The 16,441-nt window shown below is 45.9% G+C and overlaps 1 protein-coding gene across 2 annotated transcripts; it reads left to right on the plus strand.

Moving 5' to 3' along the window:
* The first annotated feature begins 1,603 nt into the window (after positions 1-1,603).
* On the plus strand, positions 1,604-15,638 carry gopc (golgi-associated PDZ and coiled-coil motif containing). 2 transcript variants are annotated; one of them, XM_037750297.1, is made up of 9 exons: positions 1,604-2,144; positions 4,767-4,931; positions 5,577-5,600; positions 6,800-6,975; positions 7,159-7,324; positions 7,408-7,503; positions 9,168-9,332; positions 9,589-9,754; positions 13,346-15,638. In XM_037750297.1, the coding sequence occupies exons 1-9, from the start codon at positions 1,872-1,874 to the stop codon at positions 13,459-13,461; spliced, it is 1,347 nt and encodes a 448-aa protein (XP_037606225.1). In that variant the 5' UTR covers positions 1,604-1,871; the 3' UTR covers positions 13,462-15,638. The 2 variants fall into 2 exon arrangements, with proteins under 2 accessions (XP_037606225.1, XP_037606226.1); XM_037750298.1 differs by lacking the exon at positions 5,577-5,600 and having other exon boundaries at positions 1,606-2,144.
* The last annotated feature ends 803 nt before the right edge of the window (positions 15,639-16,441 follow it).

The following is a 16,441-nucleotide window of genomic DNA, read 5'->3' on the forward strand; positions in this document are numbered from 1 at the left end:
TCATTAAACCCCCTCACAGCGTCATTAAACCCCCTCACAGACTCATTAAACAGCCTCACAGCCTCATTAAACCCCCTCACAGACTCATTAAACAGCCTCACAGCCTCATTAAACCCCCTCACAGCCTCACAAAACAGCCTCACAAAACCCCCTTACAGCCTCACAGCCTCATTAAACCCACTCACAGCTTCATTAAACAGCCTCACAGCCTCATTAAACCCCCTCACAGCCTCACAGCCTCATTACACAGCCTCACAGCCTCATTAAACCCCTCACAGCCTCATTAAACAGCCTCACAAAAACCCCTTACAGCCTCACCGCCTCATTAAACACCCTCACAGCCTCATTTAACCCCCTCACAGCCTCATTAAACAGCCTCACAGCCTCATTAAACCCCCTCACAGCCTCATTAAACAGCCTCACAGCCTCATTTAACCCCCTCACAGCCTCATTAAACAGCCTCACAGCCTCATTAAACCCCCTCACAGCCTAATTAAACAGCCTCACAGCGTCATTAAACCCCCTCACAGACTCATTAAACAGCCTCACAGCCTCATTAAACCCCCTCACAGCCTCACAAAACAGCCTCACAAAACCCCCTTACAGCCTCACAGCCTCATTAAACCCCCTCACAGCCTCATTAAACAGCCTCACAGCCTCATTAAACCCCCTCACAGCCTCACAGCCTCATTACACAGCCTCATTAAACCCCTCACAGCCTCATTAAACAGCCTCACAAAAACCCCTTACAGCCTCACCGCCTCATTAAACACCCTCACAGCCTCATTTAACCCCCTCACAGCCTCATTAAACAGCCTCACAGCCTCATTAAACCCCCTCACAGCCTCATTAAACAGCCTCACAGCCTCATTTAACCCCCTCACAGCCTCATTAAACAGCCTCACAGCCTCATTAAACCCCCTCACAGCCTAATTAAACAGCCTCACAGCGTCATTAAACCCCCTCACAGACTCATTAAACAGCCTCACAGCCTCATTAAACCCCCTCACAGCCTCACAAAACAGCCTCACAAAACCCCCTTACAGCCTCACAGCCTCATTAAACCCCCTCACAGCCTCATTAAACAGCCTCACAGCCTCATTAAACCCCCTCACAGCCTCATTAAACCCCTCACAGCCTCATTAAACAGCCTCATTAAACCCCCTCACAACCTCACAGCCTCATTAAACCGCCTCATTAAACCCCCTCACAGCCTTATTAAACCCCCTCACAGCCTCACAGCCTCATTAAACCCCCTCACAGCCTCATTAAACAGCCTCATTAAACCCCCTCACAACCTCACAGCCTCATTAAACCGCCTCATTAAACCCCCTCACAGCCTTATTAAACCCCCTCACAGCCTCACAGCCTTATAAACCCCCTCACAGCCTCATTAAACCCCCTCACAGCCTCACAGCCTCCCCGGGCTGAATCCCGGCTGGAGGATCGTCCTCTCTCTGAGGCTAGAGATCACACTCTGGAGGAGTACAGATGAACCTTGGAGGGCAGCAACCCGCCGCTGCTGCGTCTAGTCTGCTGCAGACTCAACAGAAGAAGAAGAAGAAGCAGCAGCAGACAGTAGTAGTCGCTCGGTTCACATCGATCGGTTCGGTGGGACTTCCTGGTCCTGCTCTCAGGGAGTCTCCTGATTGTCCTCTCTCAAGAAGAACAGAACGCAGTTTGACAGACTTCTCTCCGCTGATCCGATACTCAACCTCTTCATCTGCTTTCAGCGTGATTCCCACTCTGTGATTCCCACGGTGTTATATCGCAGTGGTGAACAGAGACGTTGACGTTGCTCACCATCACAGTTAGCTACCGGTAGTGAGCTAACGTTAGGAAGCTACCGTTCCCGTCAGGGCTCTGTAGCCATGTCCTCCTCGGCGGGCTGCTCCCCGGCGGCCCACAGCTCGGGCCACAGCTCGGGCCTCGGCCCCGCGATGTCCATGTTCCGCTGGTTAGAAGTTCTGGAGAAAGAGTTCGACAAGGCCTTCGTGGACGTGGACCTGCTGCTTGGAGAGATCGACCCGGATCAGGTGGATATTACGTACGAGGGTCGGCAGAAGATGACCAGCCTCAGCTCCTGCTTCGCTCAGCTCTGTCACAAAACCCAGACGGTGTTCCAGCTCAACCATAAACTAGAGGTAAGGGACTCCTGGATCCCGGACCTGGTGCACGGTTAACCAGTGAGGTTTAACTCCTTAATTATCAGGTACTCTGGTTTAACTCCTTCATTATCAGGTAGTCTAGTTTTAAATCCTTCATTATCAGGTAGTCTAGTTTAACTCCTTCATTATCAGGTAGTCTAGTTTAATTTCTTCATTATCAGGTAGTCTGGTTTAACTCCTTCATTATCAGGTAGTCTGGTTTAACTCCTTCGTTATCAGGTAGTCTGGTTTAACTCCTTCATTATCAGGTAGTCTGGTTTAACTCCTTCATTATCAGGTAGTCTGGTTTAACTCCTTCATTATCAGGTAGTCTGGTTTAACTCCTTCATTATCAGGTAGTCTAGTTTAACTTCTTCATTATCAGGTAGTCTGGTTTAACTCCTTCATTATCAGGTAGTCTGGTTTATCTCCTTCATTATCAGGTAGTCTGGTTTAACTCCTTCATTATCAGGTAGTCTGGTTTAACTCCTTCATAATCAGGTAGTCTGGTTTAACTCCTTCATTATCAGGTAGCAGACTGGTCGATGGGAGCGTTGTTTCTATACAGTAACGTTGTTTCTATACGGTAACGTTGTTTCTATACAGTAACGTTGTTTCTTTACGGTAACGTTGTTTCTATACGGTAACGTTGTTTCTATACGGTAACGTTGTTTCTTTACGGTAACGTTGTTTCTATACGGTAACGTTGTTTCTATACGGTAACGTTGTTTCTTTACAGTAACGTTGTTTCTATACGGTAACGTTGTTTCTTTACGGTAACGTTGTTTCTATACGGTAACGTTGTTTCTATACGGTAACGTTGTTTCTTTACAGTAACGTTGTTTCTATACGGTAACGTTGTTTCTATACGGTAACGTTGTTTCTTTACAGTAACGTTGTTTCTATACGGTAACGTTGTTTCTTTACGGTAACATTGTTTCTATACAGTAACGTTGTTTCTTTACAGTAACGTTGTTTCTATACGGTAACGTTATGTCAGTTGTTCCACCGTCCACCGGCACATGACCACTAGTTGTATTTCCTGCCACTGCTGGCTACTACTAACTGACTGCAGTGTGCCACATACACACTCCATGCCAACAGACATGGAGTCAGATCACTCTCAATATTATATATTATATTTTTTCCCAGTTTATTTCTGATGCGCACAAATAAGTCTTTTTTTAAAGGTCCCATATTGTAAAGAAGTGAGATTTTCATGTTTTTTTATTATAAAGCAAGTCCTATAAATACTGTGAAAGTATCGAAATGCTCAATCCACAGAAATACACACAGCCTGTATTCGGAACTCTGCATTTGAAAGCTGTCAGGATTTCTGTCCATTGGTGATGTCACAAATATACAATATTTAGACCCTTTACACAGTTTTAAACGAAAACATTCTAAATGTGTCCCAGTTTATTCCTGGTTGCAGTGTATGTGAATGTCATCAGCTGACAGGAAGTAAACATGGACCCAAGCTGTTGCCTAGCAACGCAATTCTGTTGCAATTCCGTTGCAATTCCGTCAAAATGCGCTAAAACGGAGCGTTTCAGGCAGAGGGTAAATACAGGTATATTCAGACCAACAGTATGAGGAAAATAAAGTTTTTTTTTACATTAAAGCATGTAAACATGTTCTAGTAGAAACACAAAATACAAGTATGAACCTGAAAATGAGCATAATATGGGACCTTTAAATAAATGTAATAGAAATCCACAAATATATGTATTTAAAAGTATTAGCTAGTTTCATCAAAAACACATTTGGATGTTGTTATATTTATATACAAACTGTTGAACCTGCCTTTACAAACTGCTGTCATGTGTGAACTTTGTGTGTGGGTTTTATGAGACTCCCCTGACGTGCACCGATCTGCAAATGCATTTTTTTCAACAGGGAATTGTCTGTAACCAATTAGATGTCTCCCTCCTTATCAGCCAATCACAGGAGCGTGTCTCGACGGGGGTATGATTTACGTTTAGGTTTCATCCACCATGTTTCATCCGGCGTGTTGCTATTTGACAGCGACATCATGGTAACAGACGGGAATCGGGGTAACAGGCGGGGATCGGGGTAATCGGGGTAACAGGCGGGGATCGGGGTAATCGGGGTAACAGGCGGGGATCAGGGTAACAGACGGGAGAGAAAAGTCTTTGGCCAGATGAATAAATGATGTGTACAGTGTAAACACAGCCATCTTATTGGCTCTATAATAAGATAGACAATGAGCTGAGAGACAGGATCTAGTAATCAAACATTGTTTAGGCTGTTGGCCAATTTGACTGATTTTAGTCATTTATTCGTCCATTTTTTTATTCTATTTGTTTGAAGTCAACACAACAGTCTGTTATCTGCCCATCGAAGGCTGATGTATGAACGTGATTTAGATTTTAATCTTAAAGAACTGTCAGTTGTTTTTGGTGGACAGGCTACAGCCTATAATGGAGAAACCATTTGTAAAGCAGTCCACCCTCTACAAGGACAGAGCTCCTCTCAGAGCACCATGCTGACTCTACAGTGGAGAATGGTTGGTGGTGACACCAAGTGCTGACACCTGGTGACTTGACGTTCTATCACACTGTTGTTTGCCTCCATCCATCCACCTGTCCTCTCCAGGCCCAGCTGGTGGACCTGCGCTCTGAGCTGACTGACGTGAAGGCTGAGAGGAAGGTGATAGAGAGTGAGGTCCATGACCAGCTTCTGCAGCTGCATGCTCTCCAGCTGCAGCTTCATGCCAAACAAGGCCAGACTGAGGACTCGGACTCCATCAAAGTCAGACTGGTAGGTACTGAAGAAATACAAGTCAGCTGTTATTTTACCTTAGCCTTTATTTCATAGAGACAGTATAGATAGAGAAAGAGAGGGAGTGTGTAACCACAGGGCAAACAAGTTCAACAACATTGTAGGCTTCTCTTCATCTCATGGAGTGGGTGTGAGCTGTGAGCCAGGCTTCATGGATTCATTGGGATGCGTAGATGCTGTTTAATGGCGGGTTCACGTAGGTAATGGAAGCGCTATGTTAATCATCACGCCAGCTGAAGCCTGGCTGTTCACACCAGAAGCACATTTCACCGTGCTGGTCAACAAGCAAGTGACAAAAGGCACTCAGCATTCAGTGTAACGTTCACTCCTCAAGACAGCTGACAACATTTAGACAGGCCTGCTGCTGAGCCTACACTGATGTGGTTAGCAACAGTACTGCTGGGCACTAGACACTCTTTTTCACAGAGCTCACAGCGTAATTAGTGTCATCAGTGAAGTTTCGCATGGAAGTCAGAGGAAAATGGATTTGAAGCCTGAAAGTAGATGTTGCGGTGCCTACCGTGGCCGTTAGGGGGTCGGTGTAGGCTGCTGCTGCTGACGGCACTATCTATTCTCTCATCTGGGACCTCTCTCTGTTCTCCCTCTGCCTCTTTTCTCCTAAAGCCTGCACCAGCATTGGAAGACATGGTAAGTTTGTGTATGGGTGTGTTTTGCTGGAAATCAGATTTTTAAAATAAATACTTTGGATTGAATAGAGATTGTTTAGCTACACTGGACACAACTAGTGACTCACTGATACATAAAGGCCTGAGACATGAAGTCTATCTGTCTTCCTACTTCCTAACACAGCCAGGTATTCAGTTGTCCATATAAAGTATCCTGTAGGTAGGATCCATCAAACAGAACTACAACTACCATTAAACCAGGGATGCACCGATACCACTGTTTTTCAGACCGAGTACAAGTACTTACATTTGGGTACTCTCCGATACCGAGCACCGATACGAGTACTTCTCTGTGCCAAAAGACCCTCGTTAACAGCCAGCTGGAGGGTGTGAGCGACACACAGCAGGCTGGGGAGTCCCGCATATGAGGCGGTGCGCCGCCACCGGCTCTAGGTCGGCTTGGAAAGGCTCGGGGTGAAGGTGCTTCCCGGAGCCGCAGCTTTACAGCACTCCCCGCCCAGACATCGCCACACCGTGACGGGGCTCCCTGCTCCCGGTGCGACTGTCGACCGTGTTGTGCCGCGGCCCAAGTAAGGCGCCAGAGGTCTGTGGCGATGTCGGCGACCCACCCGACCCGTCATGAAACACGGACCACGAGTCTAACGCACGCGCGAGTCAGAGAAAGCAAAACCCCGTTGCACAATGAAAGTGAGGACCGCCGTGCGCCGGCTGAGGTGGGATTTCCGGCCCAGCGGGGTCGGGCGCACCACCGGCCAGCCTCGCCCGCAACGCCGGGGAGGTGGAGCGTGAGGACCCGAAAGATGGTGACGAGAGGTTAACCTCGTGCTGCCATAAAGTGGTATCGGTGCCGTTGTATCGGAGCCGTTTTGCGAGTACGAGTACAGTATCGGACCCGATACCTGGTATCGGTGCATCCCTACATTAAATGAAAGTAAAACAAAAAAAACTCTCTTTTGCTGTGTTCACGTGTTGTGTCGTATCATCTCGTATCGTCTCGTATCGTCTTGTATCGTCTTGTCTCGTGTCGTGTTGCGGTGCGTTGTTGCAGTGTTCACATGTGATGTGCTTGTTGTATTGTGTTGTGTGGTGTTGCGGTGCGTTTTTGTGGTGTACACATGTGATGTGCTTGTTGTATTGTGTTGTGTTGTGTGGTGTTGCGGTGCGTTGTTGTGGTGTTCACATGTGATGTGCTTGTTCTAGGAACAGGAGCTCGAGGTCAGCAAGAAGGAGAAGTTAGCGGAGGCCAGGCTGGAGGCAGAAGTGCGACTGTTTAAGAAGGAGAACGAGGCTCTTCGCAGACACATGGCCGTACTGCAGGCCGAGGTCTACGGAGCCAGACTGGCTGCCAAATACCTGGACAAGGAGCTGGCTGGCAGGTAAGGAGCTGGAGCTCACAGGGTTTGCTAGGAAGATACTACGTTAGAACTGAGGATATTATTAACAAAAATCTATAGACAAAAAGCAGGAGCCGCCAGCACATAACTACTGTATATAAAATAAGTGTCTTCTTGGATGGGCAGCGACACATGGAGGGCCTGATCCTGTGATCTGTCTTCCAGGGTGCAGCAGATCCAGTTACTGGGCCGGGACATGAAAGGACCCGCACACGACAAGCTGTGGAACCAGCTGGAGGCAGAGATTCACCTCCACCGCCATAAGACGGTCATCCGAGCATGCAGGGGGCGCAACGATCCGAAGAAACCCCTCCCCTCTCCTGTGGGGCACGTGAGTGTGACACCACACAGCAGCTGGAACTGTTCAGACCTTTATCTGTGCTCCCACAGCTGAATGTGTTGATGTCATTCCAGGAGCCGGACATGTTGAAGAAAAGCCAGGGAGTGGGCCCGATCAGAAAGGTGGTGCTAGTCAAAGATGATCACGAGGGGCTCGGCATCTCCATCACAGTAAGAGCTCTTTGTGTCTGACAGCCTGCTGACAACACGTCCACACACAAGTGAAAAGATGTTCAGGCAGCAGGGAAGCAGGTGTTCCAATATTTTCCTGATGTTCACTGAGGATAAATTCTTCTAACTTCTCCAGTAACTGTTCCAGACAGATCATGTCTGAGCTGTCATTTTCTAATCTCCTGAACTCTGCTGCCCGCTGAGCAGCTGAGGATGGACTGTTAGACTGTTACTGATGTACATGATGGCTGCTACTGTCCCAGCTGATTATTGGTCAATTATTTCAACTTGCCACTGTGGCTCGCCATGTAACCATGGCAACCACAGAAAGCACACAGAGGGAGTAATCACTTCCGCACCAGCAGTGGACAAACATATACAGTATATAATAGTCCTGTCGTCTTCTTGACCAATGCAGAGCTTTATGATCTGAATGAGTCAGACATACTGCTAACCTTCAGCCTGCTCCTCAGCTGCATGATGATAAACTCAGAAAAAAAGTTTGGAAACTTGTGTTTGGTGGATTATTTCTCTGTTGTTCCAATGCTAATGGTCATTGTATTTTACATCGTTGGAAAGCCTGTTTATTTACCTTCACAATGATGTCCAACTTGTAAGGATCATGCATTTGTGTGATGAGCAGCACAGTTGATTATGTGGGTAGCGCCCAAGAAAAATGTTCCAAAATGCTCTGCCAATGGTAAACAGTGTATTCTCCTGTTGGTGTTGACTCTTGTTTTGAGTTGTTTGGTGGATTGGATGATTGAACTCTCTGTCAGTAACAAGGAACAAACAAGACATATTGGCAATTTTACACTTTATTCATTTAATACACCGTCAGGAGCCTCAGTAGCGGTGGAAGATCCATACGCAGCCACAACAGCCTGGCACCTCCTCCTCATGCTGGTCACCAACCTGGTCACACGTTGCTGTGGGATGGTGTTCCATTCCTCAACCAGGATGCAACCCTGGTTTTGCGGAACGGCTTCAACTTGCCCTATCGCACGGGCTTTATCCAGATTAGACAAACGTGGCATGCCGATGCTTGGAGCAGACACCAAATGATCACTTTAGTAGGGCGCAGCCCCCAGCAGGCCCCATGCACATCAGGCACATCAGGCACTTGATTGGCAGCACCTGGAGCTCAAAACAAGAGTCAGTACCAACAGGAGAATACACTGTTTAGCATTGGCAGAGAGTTTTGGTGAAATTCACTTGGGCGCTCCCCACATAATCAGCTGTGCTGCTCATCCCACAAATGCATGATCCTTACAAGTTGGACATCATTGTGAAGGTAAATAAACAGGCTTTCCAACCATGTAAAATACAATGACCATTAGCATTGTAACAACAGAGAAATAATCCACCAAACACAAGTTTCAGAACGTTTTTTGCAAGTTTAGTTCAGTGGTACTGGGTGGACAGCTGCTCACTGTCTGAAAGCACCTTTAGAACTGTTGAATGTGAGATGAACTGTTACTAAACTAAAACAATGTGTGGTAGTGCTACTCAGCATTTCATCATGCAAAGAAGAGGAGGTCCTGTATGAGTGCAGAGTGTTTGCGTGTTCACTACGTGATAGGAAACCTAAACAAAAGATTTGGCAGTGACATCATCCAGTCACTTAACGGAGTACTCAGCTGTTGCATGTGTTGTGTCATCAGGGTGGGAAGGAGCACGGCGTTCCCATTCTCATCTCCGAGATCCATCCCAGTCAGCCTGCAGACAGATGTGGAGGGCTGCATGTGGGAGACGCCATCCTGGCTGTCAACAGCATCAATCTGAGAGATGCCAAACACAAGGAGGCCGTCACCATCCTGTCACAGCAGGTAACCATAGACAGATTGATAGATAGATAGACAGATAGATAGATAGATAGATAGAGGCCGTCACCATCCTGTCACAGCAGGTAACCATAGACAGATTGATTGATAGATAGATAGATAGATAGATGGACGGACAGATAGATAGATAGTAACTAACTCAGTGCTCATTGCTGCTGTCTGTTGTGTGTGATGTGTCTGTTGTGTGATGTGTGTGATGTGTGTGTTGTGTGTGTTGTGTGTGATGTGTGTGATGTGTCAGCGAGGACAGATCGAGTTCGAGGTGGTGTACGTGGCTCCAGAGGTGGACAGCGATGATGAGAATGTGGAGTATGAAGACGACAGCGGTCATCGCTACCGACTCTACCTGGATGAGCTGGAGGACAGCAGCACGGCGCCGCCCAGCAACAGCTCGGCATCACTGCAGGGTAAGGTTCCGGTGTGAGCACGTCCTCATAGAACGTTAGGTTGGTTTCACCGTATAGAGGTATTAGTTGGGTCAGTATTCATCAGGTCGCCTGGATAAAGTCCCTGTGTTTGGCGTGCACGGCATTTGCACTGATTAAGGAGCGACGTTGGGGCTGACACTGATTGTGGGGTCTATTTATGGTGTACCATTATTTATTCATTGAACTATTCTGAACAATATAGTATATTAAGTATTAAAGTTAAGAGATGAGAAAGTATCATGAACTGATATTCCACTCTCAGTCACAACTCCAGTGAAGACAGTTTTGTGGCGCGTAGACGAATCGTGTTGCGTGCTTTGCATCATGTGATCGGCTCCTCTTATTGGCCTTCATAGAGAGCACTGATTAGACTGTTAACGGGATAGTTTGGGTGTTTCTCAGTGGGGTTTTATGAGCTACTCATCCATAGACAGTGTATTACCTACAGTAGATGGGGTACTTCTCCAGCATGGAGAACATACAACCCCACTGAGAAACACCCAAACTCTCCCTTTAAGAAGGAATATGAGCTGATACTGATGGGAGCATCCTCACAATAAAGCATTTTATGCTACATTATACTTGCACTTTACAATATTTCAGAGGGAAATATTTAGATATTTATATTTTATATTAAAGGGACTGTTTGTAACTTACACGTATAAATCGTTGCGGGTCGGTGTTCCATGCACGCTCACATGTGGCTACGCTGTTCAGACTCAGGCTCCAACACAAACTACACGGAAGCACCAAAACCTCAAAGCTCTATCTAGTGAAGCCCGTCTGTTAAACAGTGTACACTCCTCCTGCTCCAGCCCCCCCGACCTCGGTCAGAAGACGCAGAGGAGACCGTAGCTTTGGTCTCCAGAGCCAGAGTCTCTGCTGTACTCTGCTCCTCTGCTCCTCTGCTCTTCTGCCTGCCTTCACTCACACACCGTGCTCACTCTCACTCGCTCAGCTTGCTACACCTCTCACATGCATGCTGCACACTCTACACTGCAGAACAGTTAGTTTAGCTCTGAGAATATCTAGTGAAGGATCAGTGGACGTTTGTGCAGAAATAACTGCTGCAGCTCCTCCAGACCAACAGAGGTTTCCCGTGTCTTGTGAAGTGACGGGGCTCCGCAGAGAGAAACGTTATCGTCTCCGACCAAAACTCCGGCGTCTCCCCCGTTCCCTCCGGCCGCGGTCGGGAAGCTGAGGCAGGAAAAGCCAACACTAGGATCAGCATTGATTCATGGAGAGACCTTCGTCTGGTCAGCTAACATTACTGCCAAGCAGCTGAAATATAGAGTGATATTGTGGTTTTAGCTGACGTGTGTCTCCTCACTGTGTTGAGCGATGCTCATTCATATCTATGTAGAGCGAGCACAAGCGCCAGCAACAGGACGCTGACTTTAGTTGACTTAACGGCTACAGGTGTTGCTGTTAACAAGATATTTCTGATTCTTACAAACAGTCCCTTTAATGATTAACTTGTAAAATCCAGTATGATGCATGATGAGCCTCATGCTGCATGTTTCAATAAATGATTGCAAGTAATTCAACACACACACAATGAAGTGAAACAAGAGGAAGTGAGGCCTGATGTAAATCCAGTCAGTACCTCAGACTGAGTGAGCTGCTTTAGAATAAACACAGACACACTGAGGTCAGATTGTCATGATGCTAACTCCTAAACAGACCCAGTGTTCTGGATGGAATGAGTTCAGTACTGATCCATGAGTAGACTGAGAGGTGTGTCAGGATGTACTGATGGTGTGGAGGGTCCTTTCACACCTCTAGTTGGGTTCAAGTGGTCCGGACTAAGGAGGGTGGGGGATGATCCATTGATCCATGTTAGTTCTGGTCCGGGTCCTGTTCACACTGACTTTTTACAAAGGAACCAGAGGAGTAAACAGGAAGTTCTACAGACGGACAGGTAACTCACTGATTGGACAGTTTTGGTGATGTCATCCTGCATCATGAGTGCTACATGGAGCTATGTGGGAAAATGCAGCACTTTAATGCTTCTTATATGTATATTTATGTTCATATAATGATCATGAGCATTATCAGTATTATAAGACTGTAAATGGATCATAATAACAATAACAATAATAATAATAATAATATTAATAATGACCAACAGGTAGAGATGGGATGATATTACGGGGAGATTATAGTGGGTTTACTGTCATACATGTTGACTAGACTTAATGAACTAAGTACACCGAGTAGGATACAAACACAGCACAGCACTGAACCTACATCCTGTATTGGGAGTGGAACGGTTCACTAAATTCACGGTTGGGTTCATATCACGGTGTTCGGTTCGGTTCATTTATGTTCATTCATTTATTTGGCAAAAATAAGTTAACAAATGTTTTTCTTAACAAAAGTATGGCTTCCATAAGGAACATAAACACTTCTTAACTGAAAGAACAGGTCTTCTACAGTGACTAGTGCAAACAAAAAATGCAGCTTTGTTATTTTCATATAATTATGATGAAATTATAAAGTAAGGCCATCAACATAAAATTGAAGCACAAGCTCAACTAGAACTATACTAAAACACGTAGAGCTTTTATGAATGAGCTATGAGCTGTGAGCTTAGCTCATTCAACAGCGGCTCATTGGTCATAAGTGTAACTATAACAGTTAAGGCACTCAAATACTGACATATTGTCAATAAGAAAAATAAAATCACAAATGTCTGTAATGTAAATGTAATGTTCCATCTAAAGGCTGTTGGTCAATCCTCAACTGCTGCTTATGCTAGTTTCTACAGGGCAGGCACAAGAGACTAACATTGACACGTGAAGGCTCACGCTCTTTGACCATCTGCTTTAATTCTGTATTGTTTATGATGGAGTCAGGTCGTATATGCAGCGATAAACTCTCTTATAGCATTAGATATCATTAATTCTGTATAGTTTATGATGGAATGTGGTCATATATGCAGTGATAAACACTCTTATAGCATTAGATATTATTAATTCTGTATAGTTTATGATGGAGTGTGGTCGTATATGCAGCGATAAACACTCTTATAGCATCAGATATTATAAATTCTGTATTGTTTATGATGGAGTGTGGTCATATATGCAGCGATAAACACTCTTATAGCATTAGATATTATTAATTCTGTATAGTTTATGATGGAGTGAGGTTGTATATGCTCTTACAGCATTAGATATGACTTTGTCACGGTGTGAATCTGCAGTGGGAGGCTGTCTGAACGCTGCGGGGAACATTCGGGTGATGCCGTTGTAATTAAATGTTTCAAGTGTCCACATATAAACCCAACTTCAGTTGAATAGTGTCGGCGTGCAGTTTGACACAAATCGTTATCAGTTTAACTCGACTATCATGAGCTACTGGGCGCTACAGCGCCGCTACCACTCCTGGTGCGCTGCCAAAACGTTCCAGGTAAAACTCATGCTCCAGAGTTTCTGTTCCACGCGTGCGAGTACTAGACATAAAATACAAATGTCATGCCCCCTCTCAGACACCACAGAGCTCTGCAGTGGTTATGATGCTTTCTGCTCGACTCCTTCTGATACGTCTGAATCTATGTCCACCCTGTAGCTCTGGAGAAGATGTCCCTGAGCAACGGACCGGAGAACGGAGACACTGGGATCTCCAGTGAGACGACTTCAGAGGAAACCCCTTCAAAGCCTCCTGAGACGGACTGCTCCTCCTAGAGGCTCGGCCCAGCCGGGGAGGATTGGTGGGAAAATCCCTCTCAAAGAACTGAATCCAAGAATTCTACGACAAGCCGAGGGACGAGGGAAAATGAACAGAGACCGTCTGTTTTCCCTTTTTCCTCTTGGTGTTCTGGGGAGGTGGGGTCTGGGGGGGTCTGGGGGTCTGGTCTGGGCATGTGGCAATGGTTTGGGGTAAAAGTACACATTTGAAGAAGCAGAGGTGTAAAATATGTAGAGGAGGGAGTGATACCGAACTTTATTTCTGGATGTTTTATTAAGATACTAATGGAAATAGTCAGGACAGCTGTACGTGAAGTAGACGTCACCACAGTGACATCAGGGAGGAACAGCCCACTCGTTGTTGAACATGTGTTTGTGTTTGTAGTTGTTCATCTGGCCGAGACGATATGGAGGCCAGTAGAGGCCAGGGAAACATCTCAGAAAGGAAATGAATACATCTATTAACAACCTTCTCACAAGTCAGTTGAGAGTGAGAGCGAGGCCATCCATGCTCTTTCAGGAGATGTTCAATCAAAGTGAAAAACCCTGTGAAATAAATATCAAATGGAAATATACAGTAAAATCTTGCCTGTTGTCACAGATACATCTTTTCAAACGTTTCTGGAAGCCATTTAAAAGCGAAGCAGCCAGATAGGTGGATGGTCATTTGAGTCACGTGTCCAGGGTCTAACAAGCACATCAGTAAACATCCAGTAGTTCTAGAGGAAGGATGTCCATGTTGACCAGTGTAAAGGACTTCTGGCTCTAATGTTTGAAATGTCATCCATAACATGTTGTACATTGTGACACTCAGTTACCCAACCATCTTATTAGTATCCCTTTTTTCTCTTATTCCACATAGAAATGTGTAATAGACGGCTTTCCGCTGATGTCATCTACCCTCTGGTTACTGTGACACCCCAGGGCTTTCCATGAAGGCAGCATGTGTCATAAAGGTTTAACAAGTACCTCCAAACCCCATCCACAACCGCTGCCTCCTTTTCTCCAACCTTTTTAGGCTATTAACACCCGTGTAGTATCCTAGTAGTTAACACCCATATAGTATCCTAGTAGTTAACACCCATATAGTATCCTAGTAGTTAACACCCGTGTAGTATCCTAGTAGTTAACACCCGTGTAGTATCCCAAATCAGAGTGTCCTTGCATTTAGCAAAACAATCAAAGAATGAGAACTATGCTGTATGTCCATCTGAGGCTGAAGGAAACAATGTTCCTTTCCATCCTCTAGATCAGTTGTTCCCAACCTTTTTGAGTCATGACCCCCCCAGAATAATCAGCTTGTTGTTCGTGACCCCACCCCCTCCAGTTTAGTTTAGTTTGAACTGTTGGCTCCTGGGCGTTGTTCACTGTGCTCATGTACACTCACACTCTGACTCACAAACACACTCAATAAAATCGGTTCTGAGGCTAATGATATCACCAGTACAGGCAATGTAATGTGAAACTGTTACCCAGTCTAAAATATGTAATTTAGTTTTTCATATGTTACTTTATTTTTTCTCGACAACCGTCTGGCGAACCCCAGAAATGTTGTTGTGACCCCCAGGTTGACAATCACTGCTCTAAATATGGTCTTTGATAACACCGTCCCAAGTCCTTGAGGACGTTGTAATTGACCTCCAAACTGGTCTTGGTGTCATATCCTATTTCTACGGTGGTGACTGTAGGGAACATTGACCCGTTATTCTGCCATCGTTCCATCACTAACATAATCTGGCATGTCACTGTATGTTGAATATACAGGGGTGGGCACAATAATACTATGATATGATTGAACTGAATGCAATCATTTTTAATATTGGGGTCTTTCTTAACCTGTGTTGCTGTATACTGTACTGTGTTATTGTTTTTTTATTGTAGCTCATAGTATGTAGTCCCACCTCAGTGTAATGCAGTACTACTCTAAACTGGACTGAGAGTTCAACCCCTCTGTGACACAGGCATGTGCTGTTCAGTGAATCCAGCTCTGTTGGTCTGTTCTGGGACCTTACAGGATTCACAGGTCACTTTCTTTACATGTCTCTGTTCTTCTGTTTCCTTGGTGTTGGTTTGTGTCTCTAAACTCTTCACACATAGGATGTGCATCTTTATAGGCAATGTATTCAAGTCAAGCAATTTATTCAGCCTTTAAATAAAGTTTTGCTTCCAATTTGGTTTATTTGTAATACATTTGGAGTATTATATTGCCTTTTATTAAATGTCTTGATGACAGGGTCCAAGCACCCCCGTGTAATGTGAACCTGGAGGCTAATTGACCCAAGGTGATCTGAATATATCAGCATCACTGAGAAGGGCTTAAATAGGTGCTTTAACAATCCGATGCAAGAATCTAAGAAGAATCCAAGAAGGATCGAAGAAGGTTGGGTACTCTGAGCTGCTGTTTGGTGCATACGCACACACAACAGTCAACAGTCAACTGCGACTCGCAGTCACAGAGAGGCGACCTTCTCGTTCTCAGGGGAGAACTCCAACACAGCGGTGCTCAGACAGGGGCTCGTCCTGAGTATCCCCACAACCGCCCGGTGCCTCTAGCCCTGGGCAACTCCGGAAAAGGAGAGAGTCCAGCCCCTCTCCAGGAGTTTGGTTCCAGAACCAGAGCTATGCGTGGAGGTGAGCCCAACTATATCTAGTTGGTACTGCTCCACCTCCCGCACCAGCTCAGGTTCCTTCCCCGCCAGAGAGGTGACGTTTCATATGCCAAGAGCCAGTCTGCGACGCCGGTGATCAGAACACCTAGATCCCTGCCTTTGCCTGCCGCCCGGCTGCCATGGCACCTGACCCCTATGCCTATCCCTTTGGGGGGTGGGCTCACAGGGTCATCCTGGCAGCAGTTCGGAGTACCCAACTTTCTTGAAGTCTCTGGCTGGCGTCCTGGAAAGGGTGCCGGATGGGGACTCCATAGTTCTGCTGGGGGACTTCATCGCTCACGTGGGGAAACCTGGAGGGGGTGATTAGG

Source organism: Sebastes umbrosus, chromosome 18, assembly GCF_015220745.1.
Source record: "Sebastes umbrosus isolate fSebUmb1 chromosome 18, fSebUmb1.pri, whole genome shotgun sequence".
Taxonomy (NCBI): domain Eukaryota; kingdom Metazoa; phylum Chordata; class Actinopteri; order Perciformes; family Sebastidae; genus Sebastes; species Sebastes umbrosus.